This window comes from Protopterus annectens, chromosome 9.part0, assembly GCF_019279795.1.
Source record: "Protopterus annectens isolate FY-2018-M chromosome 9.part0, PAN1.0, whole genome shotgun sequence".
Taxonomy (NCBI): domain Eukaryota; kingdom Metazoa; phylum Chordata; order Ceratodontiformes; family Protopteridae; genus Protopterus; species Protopterus annectens.
The window spans coordinates 687,305,415-687,329,341 of record NC_056743.1 but is presented as its reverse complement, the minus strand read 5'-3'; the positions used below and the strand labels follow the sequence as shown (position 1 = coordinate 687,329,341).

Below are 23,927 nucleotides of genomic sequence, written 5' to 3'. Positions count from 1 at the left end.
ACTGAAGAAAGCCAACAGTATGTTTATCTGCACCAGCAGAAAGGAAGCACTGGAGTAAAAGTCTGCCTTTAGATTTAGTGGTGGTGGCAGTGGCCACAAAGTAAGAGCTATCAGAAGAAAGCTCATATGTTCACCCCCCCCCCCCCAACAGAGAATCTTGAGCTGTGGACAGGTTTTGGAAGTGGCCTTATGCATGAGCGACTTTTGCCATTAGATCACTGAACTACCTAGCCCATTTAACAAGACAGACTTGACTAAAGAGATCACCAAGTCACTCACTCTGTGGGGTGTTGCCTATGGATGTTCAAAAAACAGTGGACTCCCAGCTTTTCCACCCTTAAAACCTCCTCTGTTGTGGCCATGCGTCTTTTCTCTAATGCAGCAGAAGATGTTCTTCATATTTCACTGTTGCAGTCATCACCTGTGGGTTATCCCTGCTGTGGTAGCCCGCGGCCGGCCCGAGTACCAGAGTCAGTGTCTTTCTGCGTCAGTTGCAGTCGCCTGTAGACTGATGTCAGGTCGTCAGTGCTATAAAGCAAGGCAACTGACGCCATTACATCAGTCTTTCTTGCCGTGAAGTTAACAGTTGTCTCACCTGTGGAAAGCAGATCCCACACCAAGACTTCCATTCATACTACGTCACTTGTCTAGTCTCATACTACGACGTTGCCGGTTCTGTGCCCTCTTTAACGTGAGAACCATTCGCCGTAGAGCTCTTTTTGTTGACAGGTATTTTCGTCCTCCGTCTTCATAAATGGCGTCTGTCAGCCAACAGTCCTGTAGAGTCTCTGAAAAAATGAGGGATAAAGATAGAGACAGACCACACAAGGCTAAGCCTTCCAATGACTCTTCCGCTAAGCAGGTCATCAGTTCTCCAGAATTCAGTGAGGCACTTTCGTAGCCCCTGATGCGATAACTACACAGGCCTCTACCAAGACCCGTTCGGAGTCCGGTATACCGCAGAAATCTTCGTCTTCAGAGCCTTTGGTGGTTTCTGCCTCATTTGGGTCCAGAGGTGCGATGCAGGCACCAGCTTCCGAGGAGGGCTTTCGCACTACCGATTCTAGTTGGAAACTAACATTTTCACACCCGACCACCGTTTCTCTCAGACCGATGAATACCGTTAGGCCTAGAAGCCAAGCCACCCCTAGAAAATCTACCTCTAGCCACCATCTTACTCCCGCCTCTCCACCCCAGGCCCAAATGCTTAAGGTGGTAGAGGATCTTATTTCCTTTATCAGGGGCAGTCAAGCCACAACATCTAAAAGGAAAAGACATCCTTCTCCTGAACTATTGACAGAGCAAGATCCTGAGGAATCTGATTATTCATATTTTGAAGAGGAACAACAACCTCTGACTGTTTGAGGATTCCGATGCAGAGGAATCCATCCCTTCTGCCTCCCCACCAGAAGACCTTTCCTTTGGGGAAACCCTCCACACCCTCAGGGAACATTTCTAATGGGAATCTCAGGATTTCTCTCAGTCTAAGAAAAGGCTAAGATAATTTCTAGACCTGCCCCAGCAAAGACCCATGGCCACCCCCCCCCCCTATTTTAGAAGTGGTGGATGATGTTTTCTATGAATCAAGTTTAGTCCCTGATGCCCTGCTCCCAGTAAACCAGTCCGGTATTACAGAGTACCAGACTCTCACAAATACCTGTACAGAAATCCTGCTGCAGACCCGGAGGTCATTACACAGGGACCTAAAGGAGCCAGGGCTAGTTCTGCAAAGAATCCTTCACCTTCTGATAAGTATGCCAGAGCTCTGGACAGGTGGCGTAAAAAAGTTTACACCTCTGCAACCTTAGCTATCAGAACTCTCAGCTGTCAGTTCCATATGTTAAAATATCAACAGCACACTTTGGAACTATTAAAGCAAAAAATTTCTGCCTTTCCTGACTGTGCCAATTCCAAGGAGTTAGCGGATTTATTGCACTCTACATGTCAAGTGGCAAAGCACTCTTTACACTGTGGATATGATGCATTTGAAGCCTCTAGAAGGGCAGCAATGTCTGGATCTGTCATTAGGAAACATGCATGGTTGAAGGAACAACCTCTGCCTGATTATGCCAAGTCAAATTAATTGATGCACCCTTGGATAAAGACCGCTTGTTTGGAGAAAAAGCAGAAGAGACCTCAACCTCATTAACGTAATAAACAGAACGTGCTGGAGGGACAGGTTCATAACCCAGAGACTGCCCGTGCTATGGAATAGACTTGCCATACATGTCAAACAGAGCACCTCACTGGCCCTCTTAAAGAGAAATCTTGATGAGTGAATGGGAAATAGAAAATTCACCCTGGGGATCACTCCAGTGGCTCTACTTGACAGAAGCACTGGAAACTAAGGTTGGGTGGCACGATGCCAGGGTAATCCTATGGGCTAGGTTTGTAAAGGCTCCAAGGGCATTAGCCTAATACATACCTGTGAACCTATGAGATGTGTTTAAAAAGATGGAAGACAAAGCAAAATCTATGCAAACAGTAAAATATTTTTCAGGTTCAACCTCCTGGATTCAGCAGGAATTTTCCCTCTAAGCACTGGTCCTTTCCTGCCCCTAGCAGACAGGGGCAGGCTACCCAAGTCCCTATCCCAGGGACAACAAAGAACCAAACAGTGGACCAGGTATGCCTCTAAGGCAGGGAGCTCTAAGCCATCCCTCTATGGAAGAAACTCTCAATGACTCCCACTCCCCCCTTTGCCCTCCTTTTTCCCACCAAAAGCTCGGAGGAAGACTGTCCCTCTGCAAAGAAAATTAGCTGTGTGTAACAGAGGACCACTAAGTCTTAAAGATCATTTTTCAGGGATACAAATTCACTTTCAATGGACTCCCTGTTCCCAGAGGGTACCCAGACTTGCCTCCAAATCAGTGGGCAAAGGCATTAAAACAAGTCCAAACTCTCATATCCCAGGGGGCAGTAGAACCTGTTCCCGCAAATCTAACAGGCAAAGGCTTTTATTACCAACTATTCCTTGTTCCCAGAAAGGAGGGTACTTGGCACCCCATCCTGGATCTGTCCATTCTGAACACCTCCCTTGTGGTCACCAAATTGAAAATGCTAACATTGCACCAGCTACTGCCTATGCTGACAAAAAATGCCTGGTTAGTGACCCTGGACCTAAAAAATGCCTACCTCCACATCCCTATAAGGGAGTCCTGCAGGAAATTCCTGCATTTCAGAGCAGGCTCACAGCACTTTCAGTTCTCTGCTCTCCCCTTTAGCTTGTCTACTGCTCCCAGGGTTTTCAACAAATGTTTGGCCCCAGCCATAGAGAAATAATACAGATTTACCCTTATCTGGACAACTACCTCATTCAGGCAGAGTGCAAAGAAATGCTGCTCCAGGACCTCCACTTTGTCAAAACCTTCCTAACTTCCTTGGGGTTCACCATCAATGAGAAGAAATCAAAGCACTCTCTAGGAGGATCATTTTCCTAGGAGCACTGCTGGACACAGCATCCAAAATGGCCTTCCTCTCTCCAGAAAAGCAGGGCTTCCTGCCTCTCTACTTTACCCAGCTGGCATCCAAAGGTCACATCACAAAGAGGAAGTCCCTGCAAGCCTTGGGATTCATGGCATCTTGCATCCTTCTAATCCCTCTGACTAGGCTTCACATGAGGAAACTTCAATGGTATCTAAAGAACCTTTGGTGTCAACACTCACAGCCTCTAAAGACCTCTCTCCTTCTGATCCCCTGTGTAAGAGCCGAGTTTCTGTAGTTGGCAGGGCCTGTGCCAAGAACCAGGGTCTTCGCTTCATAATCTGCCCTACTAGGCAGACCATCACCTCCGATGCCTCAGTCATTGCTTGGGGTGCCCACCTAGCAGGCAGGTGCTCCCATAGTCTTTGGAATGCCCAACACCTTGTCTTGCATATCAACCAGAAGGAAATGATGGCAGTGCAAAAGGCTCTGACATCCTTCCAACCCCATCTCAGGCCAGAGATTCTCCTTATCAAAACAGACAACACCACAGTAATGTGGTACCTCAGCAAGCAGGGAGGGACACAATCTTACCCTCTGTGCAGGCTAGCCATGAACCTTTGTCTGACTGCCTCCTCCATGGGATTACACCTAATAGCCCAATACCTACTAGGGAGCAACAACACCCTGGCAGACCACTTAAGCAGACACTTACTGGACCCCCACGAATGGCAGCAACACAAAACGATCTTTTTGCAAGTCGCACAAGTTTGGGGAAATTCGGAGGTGGATCTCTTTGCTTCGCTCCTCAACCACCAGCTTAAGAAATTCTGTACCAGGTAGTATCACCACCTAGCATGGAAGGTGGATGCTTGACCTTCCCCTTGAACTCCCTCTTTGTGTACGCATTCCCTCCTCTGCCTCTTATTCCCAAGGTACTCGTCAAGATAAGGGAGGAGGGACCCAAGGCCATCCTCATTGCTCCAGATTGGCCCAGACAACATTGGTACCCCTTGATGCGCAGCCTGACACCTCAGCCTCCCAGGCAGCTTCCCCAGATCCCAAACCTCTTGATTCAAGCAGGGGGGGGGGGGAAATGCTGCACCCAGACTTGCATTCTCTCAAACTATCAGCATGGCTGATACTCCCAAGGTAATCAAGGGGCTGCTGCTAAGTAAGCAGGTCCTAGATATTATCACAGAGGCCAGAAGTTCCAGCACCAGAAAATCTTACGCAGAGAAATGGAAAAGATTCTGCTCCTAGAACCAGTCCAGAGGGGCCACTTCCTCACAACCTTCTGTCCCTCTTATCCTGGACTATCTAGCGGAATTACTCAGTAGTGGCCTCTCCTTCTCTTATGTTAAAATCCACACCTCAGCCATTTCAGCTCATTTTAATACAGACCAGCCCTTGTTTTCTCATCCTTTGATTAAACAATACCTCAGAGGGACTTCTAATATCAGACCTCCCAAAAGGCCTCCCACGCCAGCCTGGGACCTAAATTATGTTTTGGAAAAGCTACTACCACCCTTCGAACCTGCTGCTTCAGCAGAACTGAAATACCTCTTTTGGAAGACTGCTTTTTTGCTAGCTATCACCTCAGCCAGAAGGGTTTTCTGAACTTCAGGCACTGATGGCCATTGGGCTCTTTCTCATTTTCCATGCAGACAGGGTTTCCCTTAGGAATAACCCCTCCTTTATGCCCAAGGTGGTATCTAATGCGACTCTCATTCATCTGCCCTCCTTCTTCCCTAACCCTCAAAACAAGGGGGAACATATTCTGCACTCTCTAGATGTACACAGACAGCTCAGATACTACCTGGACCATACTAAACCCTTCAGAAAAACAGACCAACTTCTTGTCAGTTTTGCCCAAGGGGCAGAGGGGAAGCCCATTTCCAACAGACTGTTTCCAAATGGATATCATACTGTATCCATTTCTGCTACAGATTTCATGGGAAACCTCCCTCTAAGTCTACTCGTACCCAATCCACTAGGGCAGCCTCTACTTCCACACCATTCCTCAGAGGAGTTCCCACCAGGGACATCTTGGAAGCTGCCACCTGGACCTCGGTCCACATCTTTACAAAACATTACCCCCTTCCTCTCTTCTCTAAGGCTAGGGCAGGGTTTGCCTCTGCAGTTTTCCAGGGCGTGCTTACCCATGCCTAGGTCTCTAATCCTTCTATCCCTCTCCTCAGCTTTGGGAATTCTCCCACAGGTGATGACTGCAACAGTGAAACATGAAGAACATAGTACAGTTGTGTACACTTACCATAAATGTAGATGTTAGAGTGTATTCATTGTTGCAGTCCTGGTTTTCCTCCCTCCTTCCCCTTATATCCTCTTTCATTAGGGAGACGTAAGCTTCTTGGGGTGGTTGTTAACCACCAGGACCACTTGGCCATATTTCCGGGGTCTTCTGACTGGTTAGGGCGTGGAAAAACTGATGTAATGGCATCAGCTGCCATGCTGTATAGTACTGACGACCTGATGTCAGTCTACAGGTGACTGCAGCTGACACAGAAAAACACTGACTCTGGTATTCGGGCCGGCCGAGGGCTACCACAGCAGGGATAACCCACAGGTGATGACTGCAACAGTGAATACACTCGAACATCTACATTTATAGAAAGTGGACACAACTGTACTGTACATCCAGAGCAGCAGGCACTGGCATAATCATTCGTCATCACACCTGGATGCGACTTTATAACTTTGCAGAAGTCGTTCTTTATCAATGTCTCCTGTGATGTTTCAACCTTGTTTGGACCAAAAGTCAAGGATATACTCACCAGGAACCAACAAGATGGTAAGACTCTCTCTGAAATAGAAGTGCACTTCTTTATCCTGCAAAGAACTTTCTGTAGGAATCAAAGATTGGGGAAGACTGTGTTCCACAAATCAGAGTTCTTTCCATGACTTTCAAGGTGACAGACCTCCCCATAGAAGAGAGAAGCAATTTTAATGGACGACTCCCAAGAGGCAGACCGCTGAATCAAAGCTTTCATGCCCAATTCTCTGAGAAAGACTTTTCATCACTCCTGAACAGTTGACTGACTGCTGCACTCTGGAAGCAATTCGGGGGGGGGGGGGTCCTTCTCTTTGTACTCTCAAGCCTCACACATGATAACATCAGATTCAAGAGTGTTAAAAATTATATCCAGAGGTTATTCAGTTCCCTTTTTCTTCCCTCCACAAGTAGAGAAAGTCCCTGATGTTCCACCCAGTTGGTGGGATTTAGCAAGCATAGAAATTTCAAAGCTGCTAGAAAAAGAAGTAATCCAGCTGGTCCCCCTTAACCAGTTAAGAGTCCAGTGTCTACTCCAGGTTCTTTTCAGTAGCAAAGAAGACAAGAGATTTCAGACTCATCTTGAATCTCAGCCAACTAAATCAATTTGTAAGACCGACAAAATTCTGGATGGTCATGGTTGTCCATTTTGCCTCTTCTGAGGAAGGGCAATTGGATATGCTTTGTAGATCTCCAGGATGCTTATTGTCATATCAAAATAATGAAGCACTCCAAGAGATTTCTTTGCTTCCAGCTGAGAGCCAGTCATTTTAAATTTAGGGAGTTGCCATTCGGTATCACCACAGGCCCCTAGGGTGTCCACCAAGATCATGACAGTAGTAGCTGCGTACCTGGGCCTACTGGGGATCCAAGTCTTCCAGTATCTCGATGATTGGCTTCTTACTGCTGCCTCCACCTAGCATCTCCTCATCACACGCAAGGATCATGTACTCTAGCAGCTTCTATAACTAGGAATTTCCATAAACCTGCCAAAAAGTTAGCAGGCTCCATCTCAGAGTATAGTTTACATAGGATGCCACCTAAATACCAGACTTCAAATAGTCAGGCTCCCCCAGTCCAGGGTCCAGTCACTTTAGCCAAAAACTCTTCAAGTACTACACCATCCAATATCACCAGTGAGGTTAATTCTACATCTCTTGGGTCTCATGGCATCCACAATTCGAATTATACCATTAGCAAGATATTTCATGAGAGTGCTGCAATGGACCTTAGAAGTATAGTGATTTCAATCCATACACCTTCTTCAGTCAAAAATTCAGATTACGCAGGTCTGGAAAAAAAAAAAAAACGTCTTGGTGTATCACATCCACGTCTGTAATTGAAAGATGCTCTTTTCAGACAGATGTGCCTATCACAGCGGTGACCACGGGCGCATCCCTTGTTGGGTGAGTGGGGGGGGGGGGTCACTTCAAAGGGAAGATGGTCCAAGGTTCATGGTTGACAACACAGGACAACTTTCACATCAGTGTCTTAGAGCTGAGAGCAGTCCTTCTAGCATTGTAGGCATTTCAGGATTTCTTCCGCAAGAATGCGATATCCATACAGATGAACCACATGACTGTGGTATGGTACATCAGCAGATAGGAAGTATGACTGGATTTCTCCCTTTGTCGAGAAGCCATTAGGGTTTGGCAATGGATGATATCTTCATAATGATTTCTGATAGCAAAGCACATCCCAGGGTCCTCCAGTGTACTTAAGGACAATCTGAACAGGACAGTGCTGATGCCTTACAAGTGGTCCCTCAATCCTACAGTGATGCAAACAATTTTCAGTCACTGGGGCCAACCTTGCTGTGACCTCTTTGCCTCATACCTAAGCAACAAATGCAGCAGGTATTTTGCCCTTATCATTCCACAGGCAGAGTAAGTGAGGAATGCTGTGGTCTACAATTGGCCCGGGGTCTCCTGTATCCATTTCCCCTCTGCCACTAATGAATAAATTCATACAGAAAGCAAGACAGTGCAAGGCCAGAGTAATCCTCATTGCCCTGTTTTGGTCCAGATAGATGTGTTTTCCTTACCTGTGGCCTCTTCTAGTACATCCTGCATGGATGTTGGATCAATATTTAGGCTTATTAACTCGCCTATCTGTATTGCCTTTTTTGAATCTGAAGTGAATGTTGGATCAATATCCATTTGTATTAATTAACCTATGTAGGTTGCCTCCTTCGGATCAAAATTGCATGAAATTAACCACAAGGTTCCCTCAATTTTAAATAGAGCCAGAGATGCCAGGCTTCCCCCAGTAGTAGTCAGTATTCCTTCCACCTCATAGAAGCAGTCAACTAGGAAAATTTACCACAGTAAATAGGAGAGATTTTCAATTTGGGCCTACTCCAAAGGTCTGGACCCCTTTTCAGCATCAGTTCTTGCCATTCTTGAATTTTTGTCTAATCTCGTTTGACAAAGGCTCCATCTTTACAACTGTTAAGGTACACTTAGTTGCAATTTCCACTTTTCAAATTGGACGCAATGATATGTCCATTCTTATTCTTCTTCTTTCGGCTTTTCCCGGTTAGGGGTTGCCACAGCAGATCACATGTCCGCTCATGATTGGCAGTGGAGTTTGACGGTGTCGAGGTGCCAGCCCGGTGCCCACCCTTCCACAGACACACACAGACACACACAGACACACACAGACACACACAGACACACACAGACACACACAGACACACACAGACACACACAGACACACACAGACACACATATGCACTCACACCTAGGGCCAATTTAGAGTGTCCAATCCACCTACAGCATGTCTTTGGGATGTGGGAGGAAAAAGGAGCACCCGGAGGAAACCCACACTACCACAGGGAGGACATGCAGACTCTGCATCGAACCAAGAAATCTCTTGCTGTGAGGCGACAATCAATATCATGTCTAAAAATCAAAAGCCTCACTCAAAGGTACTTTTCTGCTGAGACCCCCCTTTAGAGACCCAGCACACCCATGGGACATTAGCATTATGTTACAAGCTTTAACCCAGTCTCCTTTTGAGCCCACTTCCACTACAGACTTAAAATTCCTCACCAGGAAAACAATTTTCCTGGTTGCAGTAATGTCAGCCAGATGGATCTCAGAACTACAAGCCCTCTCCTCAAAGCCCCCTTTTCTATTGTTTCACAAGGATAAAGTTTCTCTCAGAACTAACGCATCCTTTATCCTTAAGGTGGCATCTGAAACTAATCTATACCAATCTATACACCTTATTTTCTTTCCAAAGTACTCAAACAATGGCGAATACTCTCCACATATGGTAGATAATCATAGACAGCTCAGATTCTATATCCACAGGACAAAAGATTTCTGAAAGGATGATCAATTGTTCATTTCCTTTGCTAAACAAAAGCTGGGAAAGTGAATTTCCAAAGTAACTTTATCCAGATGGCTCTCAGATTTTATTTCTTTTGTGTATCCTAACAAACATTCACCTTTACCATATAAACCAAGAGCACATTCAACCAGAGCAGTCCCTACTTCAGCAGAGGATTAATGACATCTGTGCTGCGGCCACCTAGTCAACAGTACACGCCTATGTGTCTCACTATAACTTGGACACCCAGTCCAGATCATGCTCATCGTTTGGCTCCACCATGTTCAGGAATGTCATTCCTTGATACCACTCCGATTGACCGCTTGGGATTCTGTCCCATAGGTTTGAATAGATGAAAACTGACTACACTGAATACGAAATTTATGTACCAGCATAATGTTAGATCCATGTTGCATGAATTTGGTCCACTTAAACACCCCCCCACTACCAAATTGTCACCTACGGCTTTGAGATAATTGAGTGGGTGGTTGCTCCTTGTCTGTGCATAGTCTCACTGGATTGTGTAAGTACCTTTCATTAACCAGTTGACATCACCAAGATTATATCTTTTTGTCTTGGAAGTTTTTCCCACTAGGTAGTTTTCTTAATTTTTCAGACTAGTAGGGGAAACTCGATCTGAGCATTTGAGGTACAGCTTAAGGAATTATGGGTAGGGGAGGAGTCAGAACTCTGGTTCCGATAAGCTTCAGGATCAGCAACGAGATCAGATCCAATAACCCATATGATTGAAACAGACAAAAATCCAACAACACACACAGGAGTCTAGGTAAATTAGTCTCTGCTATCTTCCTAGATTTATCCAAGGCATTCGATACAGTCTCGCATAATAAACTATTTTCTTGTCTCTCTGACCTCAACCTTAACAACCCACCCTACTCTGGTTTAAAAGTTACTTAGATAACCACCAGCAATCCGTCAAATGGCAGAACTCTGTATCCCCCCCCACTCCCAACCTCCTTAGGTGTGCCGCAAGGATAAATCCTAGGACCCCTTCTTTTTAATGTCTTCACAAACCAACTCCACTCAGCTACCTCTAAAGCCAACATAGTCCAATACGCTGATGACACAACTCTTATATGCTCTGCACTCAGCATCCAACTTCTCCAACAAAAAGCCCATAAAGCCTACTCTGAAAAACTGGCTTAACAACTCACAACTCATACTAAATCCCAAGAAAACACAACTAATGCTATTCCACTCTACTAAAACGAGCAACCTTACCTTCTGTATACTCTCTGCCAACAAAATCCAAATCACCCTGCCACTGAGGCTAAACTTCTAGGAGTTACTATGACCAGCAACTCAAATTCACAAAGCACATGTCAACAACCATCACTAAAATCCACAAAAAGCTAGGTTCCCTCTATCGCTGTAAAAGTTATCTAACCACCGAATCTCGAATTGCAATCCCCAGGACCCATCTCCTATCTACTCTACTTTATCCATCCCCAATTCTAACTCTTCTTCTTTTGGCTTTTCCCAGTTATGGGGTCGCCATAGCGGATCACCTGTCCGCTCATGATTGGCAGTGGAGTTTCACAGTGTCGAGTTGCCAGCCAGGCGCCCAACCTTCCACAGAAGGCACACACTCATGCCTAGGGCCATTTTTTAGTGTGTCCAATCCACCTACAACATGTCTTTGGGATGTGGGAGGAATCCGGAGCACCCGGAGGAAACCCACGCGACCACAGGGAGGGCATGCAGACTCTGCACAGTAGGCACCCCAGCCGAGAATCGAACCGGAGAACCTCTTGCTGTGAGGCGGCAACGCTAACCACTGCACCACCGTGGCTGCCCGCATCCCCAATTCTAACTAATCTTTACAAAACTGACCTTAATAAACTTTCCATCTGTTACAACAAAATCACTAGGTTTGCTACCAATGCCAATTCACAATCCCACCACTGCCTTTCCCTACAAGCCTTGCACTGACTTGAATTTCCCAACCTGTTAAGGTACCATCAACTTGGCCTAGCTCATCTAATTCTGTACTATCCCAAGAAAAACCCTGACCTGACTGACATGCTCAACTTCTACACTTAAAATAGACAACTTCAGTCCTCCAATAAAACCTTAATTGAAACCATCACATGCAAAAACAACTCTGGGGCATCACTATTTGCCCATGAAATAGCAAAAATATGGAACAGCCTTCCCCCTGACCTCAGACTACAAAACTCCACATCCTCCTTCAAAAGCCTACTTTATTTTACATTTGTTGACCAGGCTTGTAGGGAAAGGCAGTGGTGGGATTGTTAAATGTGTGGGCTGCTTAAAACATACCTCTTCACCAACCATCTATGCAACTGTAATCAACTCCCTAAAGCTTCATACACTCACTATTTCTACACCCCATCTGTCCTGGACAACACAAACAACACACTTTAACTATACCTATCCATGTGTAAGCAATAATCTACATGTGTGTGTGTGTGTGTGTGTGTGTGTGTGTGTGTGTGTGTATATATATATATATATATATATATATATATATATAGAGTCTTACATGTATATTTGCTTGAATGTATATATGGAAACCTAAACACTTATATACTCTTATTCAGTTGTGAAATATCTTGCAATGCTCTGCCAGGTTCTTATCTACTCTTATTGTATGTTTTGTACACTTGTATTTTCAACCAAAAGGGATAATATCCTCTTACTGTATACTAACTGCTGTAAAGTCTACAGTCTGTATGCTACTATGTAATGTCTCTTTTTGTAAATTTTACTTCTCTCCGTAAACTTATGGAGTTTTTCTCCCCAGGACTCCGCTGAAAACGGACACTTGTCCAGCCGGACTATCCTGGCAAACAAATGTTAAATAAGTAAAATAAATAAGTACATAACTTTTGTTTACTGGGTAATCCCATTGGAATCGGTGTCTCTTTTTAAATGCGAGCTAGGAACACTGTCTGCTTAAGTGACTTTCTAATAGTCACACAGTAGGTATATGGAGGAGGAAGGAGTCAAACCCTGTAGCCTTAACAAACAGGAAGCATCTCATTAACAGTTCAAAGTATTAATCCTCCTTCCTAACAGCCTTTATTCCTGTCCTGCTAATGAATGTTCTGCCTGTTAATTTTCTCCACTAACTACTGTGTGACATCTTGGTCTTGTAGGTAGCACTTTAAACTGCTAATTCATGTTATCAAAAGTACTGACTTTTTAAAAACACTAAGTAATATACATATACTTTGACTCTTGCCTGAGTCCTGTATCTTCCCTGAATAACATATGTATTGTTGGATAAGTTCATTCAACCAGTGTTCAAACATAAGATGACTATTTCTTCCATGAAGTGAGAAATTTGATAGCTAGCCAAGAACTTGCAGACTTGTGAAGTATTAACTTTTCTTCTAAAGTGATTTTTACTCCATTGAGGAAGAAATGTTGAGTAAGTACACAAGTCAGCTAGATGTTCAGTGGTGTGTTGAGAGGGGGTGTGGAGGCATTAAAAACAGCCAAATGTAATTACACAGCTGATAGAAACTGTTTTTATGTGGGTAAATTTTTGAGATATTGTGCCGTTTCTGTTATGGTATGTATGGTTAAAATTTCACCTTAATATTTGAATACTCACTATTGCAGGTACTCTTTACTAATTGTGGTGCAACACAAACAGTGACCTGTGAATATGTTTTTTCCATTTTTAGAATCTCGTTGAATACACTGACTTTAAATGTGAAGAGCGAGAAGGTGTACACACGACACGGTGTCCCCATATCCGTCACTGGCATTGCACAGGTATTGCACCACTGGTATTTCAGTTTGCTCTCTTTACTGTCTATATAAAGTCTGTTAAGTGTGGGTACACAATATTTCTGCCCTGTAGATCTGTATTGTTACTGTTGGTTATTTTGCTGGCTTGTCATAAAATTCACAAGATACTTGCATCCGGATGGATTCTCAGAAATGAATTTAATGTCTAGGACCCTTTTGCATGGTTCCTCTGCTTGCATTTATTTTTTCTACCACTTTGTCCCTGGCAGTTTTTCAGATGATCACATGGTGCCACGCTTCAACTGCTTAAGCACACGCAACCCCAGAATCCCTTCCATTTAATTTTTGCCACTTACAAAGTTTACATAACAGTCGCTTAGTGTTTGTTCTGTATAGTTTCTGAATTTGATGCCTAGATGCATACTGAGCGGGTGTCCCTTTGGCAGGCAGTCAGATTTACTAGTCAAGCCCTGCATCAACATTATTTGTACTACTGTCTCAAGTAAAAACAGAAGAAAATGCCCTGACAAGCTAGATTTTTTTCTCTGTTAATACCTTAAAGCTCTTATAATGGCGGCCCATGAGATGTATGCAAATTACCCTTAAGGGCATGTCTGTGTTTCAGCTGCATGGCTTCTGAATGCACATGACTTTTTACTTTTTTTAGTATCTGTGGGTACATTCAGGTCAATAAAGGGAAGGAGATGGTAGGGAGAGAAGAATAAAGAAAGATGGCATGCTTATACTGTGTATATGGTAGTGAGGGGAGAGAAGATATACAAGGGATATTTGGAGGTTGGAAATTCGAGTAAACGTAGAGTGCATCCACTACAAATTGTTCAAAACCAAACTAATTTTCCTAATATTGTCCTTTTGAAAAGTAGTATGTACTGTTCAGCTCCTAATAAATGTTCTTTTAAATTAATATTATTCTGGAAATGCACTACTGAAGATATTTGTAACTAGGTGTTAGGTATTCATATTGCATGTTAGGACTTGGAAAGCGGTCAGTGCTGTAATGTGATTGGTCAAAGCCCAGAGGTATCATTCCAATATTTTTGCATAAAGCCTGTTTACTAGCCTTCTTATACCTTGTTAACTACCTCACTGTTATCTGCTTTACCTGTCTATTACCTGTATTGCATGTATACTTGGCAAATAATTCTCTTGTTTTTATATACACAAATCTAGTATATGTTAGATTGCTGTATACATGTACCTGTTCTAGGTATCCAATGATTTGCTGGTTATCTTGAATGTGAGTTTTGGTTTTCCTTGCCATGATATAATTTCAGTTGTTAATTTTCTTTCACTGATTGTATTATTTTGTTAATGGAGCATTTCTTCCTAGGTCTTCCATGTAAAGAAGTTTTAACCAACTATACCAACCTTATTTTTTGCACCCATTTCAAAGTGAAGTGGGACACCTTCTTGGTTGCCCCATTAACACTTTGACTTTATGCTTTTTTTTTTTTTTTTCAAATGCCATGCATTACCATTCAATTAGTGTCTCTAGTACTGCATGTATGAGCCAGTTTGTACCCCCTTCCACCACTGCGCACACATAGACACATATTTGTTTTAAGTTGATCAGGTCATTCACTTGAGGATAGGAGGCACTTTTTAAAATGCTACCATTCACTTAGAAGCTTAATACAATGAGAGTGTTTGTATTAACATGCTTTATCTTAAGAGTAAGACGTCTGTACTTTTCAGTATGGCATTATTTAAAAACTGTAATTGTTACTTTTTTACCCAAAAGTCACTATTTTTATCAGGGGCAGAACAAAACTGGGCTGTAATTGTCAGTATTGGACCCCACCACATACCTACATAGCTGCAGACCGTTAAGAGTGGCATCATTGTGTGACAGCTGCTGCACCATTCTAACAGCTCCAGAGACTGTGAGCAGAAGCTTCCTGGCAATAGTTGCATTCAGTCAGTGTGACAGGAGCTGTCACCTGCCTACCCTTTTTTTGATAAAGGGGGTAAGGGCTGGCACCACCTCAGCCCCTCAAGTATTTGTCTTTAAAAATATATTAGCTGTGGATTGGAATTAAATATTTATCTGTCAGTTTATCTGTTCTAGCTGTATAGTTGTCTAGCTAGGTAAAAATAATGTTAGATCACATGGGGAAAGAATCAGTCGGTCTGTCCCATCTGTATAAACCTATTTATATGTCTGCCTGTTTATAAGGGCAGTTAAAAAACAGTAGTAACACTGCAATGCACAATTAAAAGAAAAAAAAACTGAGATGGTAACTAAACAACTTGCAGCTCTCTCTCCTCATATAACCAATTTGCCACTATTCTAGACCTATCATTATTCTGTGTGACAGCCAAATGTTGAAACAGAATCAGGAAAATTTGAGCTGCCTTCACCACATTCACACACTAATGTGCAGATACTCATGCACACAAACACGCATGTGTACTTTTAAAACACTATGTAAATTGTGCCTTGTCTTTTTGAGAAGTGGAGGTAACAACTGTTTCCTTACTCAGTAGGTCCTTTTTTCTTGCTTGATGTTGGAAATGGAAATTTGGTCTGCTGTGTACCTTTTGACGACTTTACATTCACTGTTGCAGTATTCATTACTTCTATAATTCCCTGTTGTGGAAGCCCAACGTCGGCCAGTATACCAAAGCCTACCGTTGCGTTAAGGTACCCTGAATGTCACCCGTAAGCTCCTCACAATTGTGTAGGGCATAAAGGTGACATTCAGCTGTACCATCCATGGAACTTCTTTGACACCAGTCCGAACGCATCTCCAGATCGTCTGTCTGAATGCCTATGTCATTTTCCACCAATTTAAACTCAGTTTTTGCTCTCTGGTTGAATGCCTATGTCTTCCTGCTGGTTCCGAGACATTGCAGGTAAGTACCCTGTTGAGGTTTTTTTGTTTCTTAGCTTTTTTGTTGCTCCTGGGGGGGGGGGGGTTTAATGTCATCCAGGAAGGCTAAATGCCAGTGTGGGAGACAGATTCCCCATAAAGACTGCCACAATAAATGCCTTTTTTCACCTAGGAGCTTCTCCCATACCATACAATCTATCCTGTTTGTCAAGCCTTTGTTCCAAAAACCGTTTGTAGTAGGCTTTCTTCCCTTTCCTGGTATCTTGAGAACCAGCGTCTTAATCTTCTAACTAAAGATACAATGGAAGGAACTTCCTGCCCCAAGGGTCAGCTTTTAGGAAAGAAGATGAAAAAGGTAAGTATGGAATTTTCCGCTGTCCAGCCTGTGCTGGGTGTTTCTCCCAAGGTCGGTGAGAATCCAGAGGCTCACCCGGCTGTGTTGTCGGATTGCTCTGCCATAACCAGGTTGGAGGCCAGCAAGGATCTGGCTGGCAGCACGTCCGATGAGGCTTTCCAGGCATCCATTTCAGATGTTCAGGGGGAAATGCAGTTGATTAGTTCCAAAGGGCCTAGTGATGTTTCACAGATTCTAGTTGGGGAAGAAGTTCCTACCACAGTTATTAAATGCCATCCTGAGTTAGAGCCTTCCAAGTTTTATAGGTCAGGCGGTCCCTTAAGAAACAAAAAACTAAACGTGTTTCTTCTGCTCCAAGGGATCTACAAAGTGAGTGGCAAGCCTTTACTCAGGAGTTGTTTAATACTTTAATGTCATTAAAACCTCCTCGGGGGATTTCTGTTCCTGCTTCTCCTTGGTTCTCTGCTCCCCTTAAAAGCCCTAGAAATAGGTTCTTCTGAGGAAGAGTTGGATTCTGATGAGGAATCCTAGGCTTGTTCTACTCATATTTCTTCTCCTTTGGACTGTGGGTCAGAGGAGAGGACTCTAATAGTCCTGATACTCCTTTTGAAGAAATTTCCTTTGGGGACACTTTGTCTAGGATGATGGAATTTTTTTAAATGGAATTGTGCTCAGGACTGCGATATACTTGAGAGGGACTATGAGTCGCTGCAGATGGAATTTCCTAAACCTGCTGCTATTCCACCTGTTTTGGCTGCTTTGTCTGATTCTTTTTCCAGTGCCTCTAAAGCACCTGATTCTCTGCCCCATGCTCCCAAGAAGTCTGATAGGTTTTATAGGGTGCCTGAGGATTGTACTGTTTGTACCAATGTCCTGCTGCTGACCCCTGTGTGGTGTCTATAGCTTCTGGAAAGGCATCTCAATTGCTTTCTTCTCACAAGTTACTGCCTTCTGACAAGGACAGCAGAACCATGGAAAGGCTGGGTAAGAAGGTTTACACTTCTGCTACACTAGTTTTTAGGGCTATTAATTATCACACCCATATGTCTAGGTGTGTGTTGACTCTCCTTTCTTGGGTCTGTCAGTTTATTTCTGATCTTCCAGACTCTGAGGGCAAAACTTATGTTTCCTTGCTAGAGACTTCCTCTCAAGTGGTTCATCATTCTATCAAATGTAGTTGTGATGCAACAGATGCTTCTAGGGTCACTGCTTTTGGTTCAGTGATGAGGTATTCTTGGCTTATGATGATGATATTAAGGCTGAGTTGATGGATTAAACCAAACGAACCAGCACTCAAGGCAGGAAATATTGCTTTCAAATAACCATTTTATTAGGTAGCCAAAAAACTACCTGTACAAACAGTAACATACAGACCGGTTTCGGCATAAAAAGCCTTTATCAATGTAAATACTGCTTTGCTTTATATAAATAATTTCAACCAACTCCTCATTTTGAGACCATTTATATACCTATTTCTAAATTGGTATCGTCCAGCCATTGGTTAACAACCATTAGTCCCTCAAACCTGATTTAAATTTTAAAGGCACAATCCAACATAAATAAAAAACACACATATGGACTGATCATATGTCACCAAGAGTTCACACAAAAAACAAATCAAAAAAACAAATATTAATTACTTAAAAGTATACTTACAATAAACTGTCAGTACATGTCAATCCATATGCTAATCTAGTTTTATAAAACTTATACCTCATACCTATTATTGGATATATGCATAATATCTATAGTGTGTATATTTATTTACACACCATTATAGAACTATGGACCAAAAGTGTCATCGTGTACCTCATATTCATTTAACCCAGGTTTAAAAAATGCCCCCAGTTTGGTAATCCATTTGCTTTCCATGTTATTCAATCTTGTGTGCCATCCCATTTTGAATTTCCTTGGTGATTGAATTTTATCAATAATGACAAACCTAAAGCATGCTTCCTTATGTTGTTTGCTATGTTTGTATAAGGCACTGGTAACTCGTCTATTCCTAATGGCACTTAGATGTTCACTAATTCTAATTCTGATGGGTCGGGAGGTCTGTCCAACATAAAATGCCGAACAATGACAAAAAGCTAAGTAAATAACCCAATCAGAACTACAATTGCCGAAGATATTAATATCATAAACCTTAGGGGTGTTTTTACTACTGAATTCTTTAGTTTTGTTAATATGTTGACAAGCCCCACAATGTCCACAAGGATAACATCCCACAAGAGGCTCTCCAGAAAGTGTTGTCTGTATAACTGAGGGTGGATTAAATCTCTTGTAGTGTGTTAGCTGAGATTGAATAGTTGAGTTGAATTGATGGATGCTCCTCTAGATAATAAACTTTTGTTTAGGGAAACAGCTGCTGGTTTGTTTAAATCCCTTCAGGATAAGGGGGAAGGCCTTACAGGAACTTAAACATATATTTGTTTCTCCTGTGTCTAAATTTAAGAGACACTACCCCAGTAAGCCAGCCTTTGTTTGTACGCAATCTCACCCTCCTACTAAAGGTAAAAAGAGTGGCAAGCAAGGCCACTCAGACTTCAGGGTTTCAAAAGCCTTCCTTTCCTGATAAATCAGGTGCTGTATGACTATCCATCTCTTCCCAGCCACATTCCTCTTTCTGTTCCTGTTTGGCTTCAGATTACTCAGGATTCTTGGTTTTGTCCGTCAGTCATTAGGGGTACGTCATGGTGTGGAAATGCAATCCTCCTTTTATGGGCATTCCTCAGCCTCCTTGGGAAAAAAGTTTATTTTTTCCTTGGGAAAACAACTTCCTTTTTTCCCAGAGGTTCTTGTAGGTCTTTTAACTCAGGGTACTATTCAAGAGGTACCTGTGTCCCAAAGGGGGAAGGGGTTTTACTCAAGAATGTTTCTGTTGCGCAGAAAAGTGGGTACATGGAGACCATTTCTAGACCTCTCTCATCTAAACACTTACTTCAGACTCAGTTTCCTCTCTTGCTCCCTCAGGCCTGTATAGTGTCTCTTGATCTCAAGGATGCTTATCTTCATATTCCAATCCATCCTCTTTTCAGGAAGCTTTTCCATTTCTCTGTTGCTTCCTGGCATTTTCAGTTCTCTGCTTTGTCCTTTGGCCTTTCTAGTGCCCCAAGAGTATTCACCAAATGCCTAGCTCCTGTGATTGCTTTTTGCAGGCTTCAAGGGATTCAGATATTTCCTTACTTGGACGATCTGCTAATTCAGGCACCCTCTCCAGAGATGCTTTTACAAAACCCCCATTTTGCCATTTCCCTTTTTCAAAGTCTAGGGTTCACAATAAACTTCAAAAAGTCTTCTCTGACTCCTTCTCAGGATCATGTCTTTCTGGGTTGCAGGATTCAGATGATGCCTATGCTGGCTTCCCTGCCTGAACTCATTTCTTTCTTTCAAAGTCGTCTTCCTTTGGCCTCCATTACAGCCAGGGAGTTTGAGAGCTCTGGGTTTCATGGCATCCAGCATTCCTTGCTCCCTTTGGCCAAACTTCACATGAGAAAGTTTCAGTGGTTTCTGATGTCAGCTTTGCTTCAACATGCTCATCCTCTAGACTTTGTAGTTCCTCTTCTTCCTTGTCTCAAGATTGAACTTGTCTAGTGGATTCAGCAGTTGTCTCTAAATCCAGTGCTCCCTTTTCATCTCCCTCTTCCCTGTCAGGGATTGTTCACAGATGCTTCAGACGTGGGTTGGGGAGCAGCTTTTGGCTCCCTAACAGTACAGGGGGGCGTGGTTGCCTGTTCCGCAGAAGGAGCACATCAGTCAAATAGATGAGAGCTTTTATGCTGGCTCTTCAGGCCTTTTATCTTTCTCTCTGAGGACTCTCAAGGTATTCACAAGACAATACCACAGTTATGTGGTATATCAACAAACAAGCGGGAACAAGATCTTATCTTTGTCACTTGGCACTTCTGGTATGGGATGTTTCTGTCAAGTATCAAGTGATTCTTCAGGCAGTTTATATTCCTTTAGATCAGAACATTGTGGTAGACACTGTGCAGGTCCTTAATCCCACGAATGGATGCTTCACAGGGAAGCATTTCTGGACATTGTCCACCAGTGAGGTACTCCAAGTAGATCTAGTTGCCTGCATTCTGAACAGACAACTTCGTCTGTTTTGTGACAGAGTCCCAGGTCTTCTGGTGTGGAAGGTGGACGCTCTCTCTTTTTCTTGGGAGTGTTTCTTTATACATTTCCTCACCTTCATCTCTTTCCAAAAGTCCTGTTCAAGATTCAGAAGGATGCTCACAAAATCATGTTGATGACTCCCTTTTGGCCAGAACAGCATTGGTACCCTCTTCATCTGCATTTAGCCATGGGCAGTCATCACAACTTACTCACAGGATGGATCTAGTCACACAAGACAAGGGTTCTCATATCTATCCCCACCCTGTCCACTCCTATACTGACACTGTGGATGACAGATTTTGATTCCTCTTAGACACCTTTTTTTCTGAGGATGTGCTGCGGGTCTGGCAGGAGGCCAGGAAGCCCACTACTAGGAAATCCTACTTATCCAAATGGAAGATGTTTTCTGTGTGGTGTCTCTCCCTCGTAACCTGGACCCACTTACTGTAGATGTTCCTTTGATTTCCTGTTATTTGTGTGAGTTGCTCAATGCTGGTTTGGGGCCTATTCTTCTATTAAGGCCCACTTATCAGCTGTTTCTGCTTGTCTGCTTTTATCTCCTCCTTTAGCTTTCTGATTTGAGGCTAAACAATTTCTAAAAGGTGTCCTTCATACGAGACCTCCCAGGAAGCCTGTTCCTCCCCCTTGGGATCTTAATTTTGTTTTGAAGAAGTTGACTCAGGCTCCCTTTGAGACTGCTGCTTCAGCTTCCTTGCATTGTTCTTGGAAGACTGTTCTTTTGTTGCCTCTTACTTCTGCCAGATAGCTGTCTGAGGTACAAGCCCTTATGGTTTGTCCTCTTCTTTTTGGTATTTCGTAAAGACAGGGTGTCCTTGGAATACTAATCCTTCTTTTATGCCTAAGGTGGTTAATGAGTTGTCTCTTAATCATAATCATTCTATTCATTTGCCTACTTTTTTCCCCTCTCCGCAATCTGCCAGTGAGAGGGTGCTGCATACTGGATGTGCCTAGACAATTCAGGTTTTATTTGGATAAGACTAAAGGTATTTGAAAATCTGATCTGGTGTTTTTTTTTTTTTTTTCTTCATCATAGCTCCTTAGGATTAGCTGTATCCAAACAAACTGTTTCTTCTTGGATTTCAAAGGCTATTTCTTTTTGCTATACTTTTCATGCTAAGAGTTCATGCTAAGAGCCTTCCTTCTGTTAAGGTTCATTCTCCTACAGCTGTGGCTTCTTCTGGTGTTTTTTTAAGGGCTTAGATAGCTACCTGAACTACTGTGCATACATTTACCAAGCACTACAAGTTGGGTGGTATCTCCAGAGCTAGAGCTAGTTTTGCTAAAGCCATTCTTCATGGCATCTTAGAGGGCTCTACTGCTCCTTCCTCCTCCCAAGTTTCTTCTTGAGCTTTGGTACTCTCCCACTTGTAAGGAATACTGCAACAGTAAATGTAAGAACATAGCACAGTTGTGTAAAATCTTACCATGTTCTCAGTAGAAAAACCACTTTAATGTGAGGAGCAAAGCTTTCGGATAAAATCCTTTATCAATACTGAAAATACAAATGCAAATGCAGAGTATATATAGGTCTAAAAAAGTCATATGACCGGCAGCCAAGAAGTCACATGACCCAATCATTAAAACAAAACATATAGAAATAAATAAATATGCAAAGCTAAAAAATGCAACAGCATAATGCATACATGAAAACAAAAAACATTTAAAAAAGGAAGAATGTATATTTAAAAAAAAAGCAAAGTTTTAACCTAAAAATCACATGTACAATCATATACATAAAGAGAAAATCTCATAATCTAGATCTACTCATTCTAACTCATTCTAACCAAAATAGGTTTAAGGCTGACAGTACTATTCAAACCAGTACTATTCAAACCAGGGGGTGAGTCACCCATCAGTCTAACTGGATAATTAGATTGATGGGTGACTCACCCCCTGGTTTGAATAGTACTGTCAGCCTTAAACCTACTTTGGTTAGAATGAGTAGATCTAGATTATGAGATTTTCTCTTTATGTATATGATTGTACATGTGATTTTTAGGTTAAAACTTTGCTTTTTTTTTTAAATATACATTCTTCCTTTTTTAAATGTTTTTTGTTTTCATGTATGCATTATGCTGTTGCATTTTTTAGCTTTGCATATTTATTTATTTCTACATGTTTTGTTTTAATGATAGGGTCATGTGACTTCTTGGCTGCCGGTCATATGACTTTTTTAGACCTATATATACTCTGCATTTGTATTTTCAGTATTGATAAAGGATTTTATCCGAAAGCTTTGCTCCTCACATTAAAGTGTTTTTTCTACTGAAAACGTTGTTTGTCTTGCTGGACCTCTTGGCATTTGTGTTCGGATAAAATCTTACCATAACAGAAGATGTTCTTTCCTTCACTGTTGCAGTATTCACTCCCTCCCTCCTTCCCCTTCTCTTTTTCCTTCCTGGATATACTGGATACCTCCTGGGTTTCCTTAAACTGGTTTTCCTACTGGGGCAATCACTTAATGAGGGTGTTACATCCAGACGTCACCTTTATGTCATTTGCAGCGTGAGGAAACTACAGGTGACATTCAGCATACCTTAAAGCAACAGTACGATATACTAGCCGATGCCTGGCTTGCACAGTAGGGAATCCCACAAGTAATGAATACTGCAACAGTGATGGAAATTACTTCTACTGTTATGGTAAGATTTTACACAGCTGTACTTTAAGATGTACTGTACTGTTCGATTCTCAGCTAAAGTGTCTTCTGTGTGGAGACATGCGTGAGTGGGCGTACCTTCGTTGAAGGTTGTACATCAGGGCTGGCAACTCGGTACGTAAAAATCTACTACCAATCATTAGCGGGCCGGAGTTCTGCTGTGGCGACCCCTAACCGGGAAAAGCCGAAAGATACAACAACAACTTTCCATACAATTCTGAAAGAGAACAAATGGCTGTGTGTGAGGAGGACCAGTGAATATTTTGTTCTCCTGCAATAACTGAAAAGTAGCTGTCACTCTTACTGCGGTCAGATGTTGTAGCTTGTTAAGTTCTCAGGGTGGAGTTTTTTTCTACAGAGCTTACTGCAGTTCAGTTCCCAGTAAGGACATCAGCTGCAGAGTAAACTGCATTGAAATATGATTTATTATTTATTTATTTTTTATTTTACATTTGTTGACCCCGGGCTAGTCTAGCTGGATATATGTCCATTTTCAGTAGAGGCCCGGGGAGAAAATCTCCAATATTAATTACAAAATTATAAAACAAGTATTATTGTGACACAAACATATTATTAATTACAATGAAATTTAACATAAAAATTGATAAAAAATGCTTTGAG

At 42.5% G+C, this 23,927-nt stretch overlaps 1 protein-coding gene across 3 annotated transcripts in view; it reads left to right on the top strand.

Moving 5' to 3' along the window:
* The window catches only part of FLOT1 (flotillin 1), a 791,904-nt gene that overhangs the window by 374,186 nt on the left and 393,791 nt on the right, over positions 1-23,927 (top strand). For all 3 annotated transcript variants that reach the window (XM_044083297.1, XM_044083296.1, XM_044083298.1), the window contains exon 4: positions 13,228-13,318. In XM_044083297.1, the coding sequence (XP_043939232.1) occupies positions 13,228-13,318 (91 nt within the window). The remainder of the gene's footprint in view (positions 1-13,227; positions 13,319-23,927) is intronic.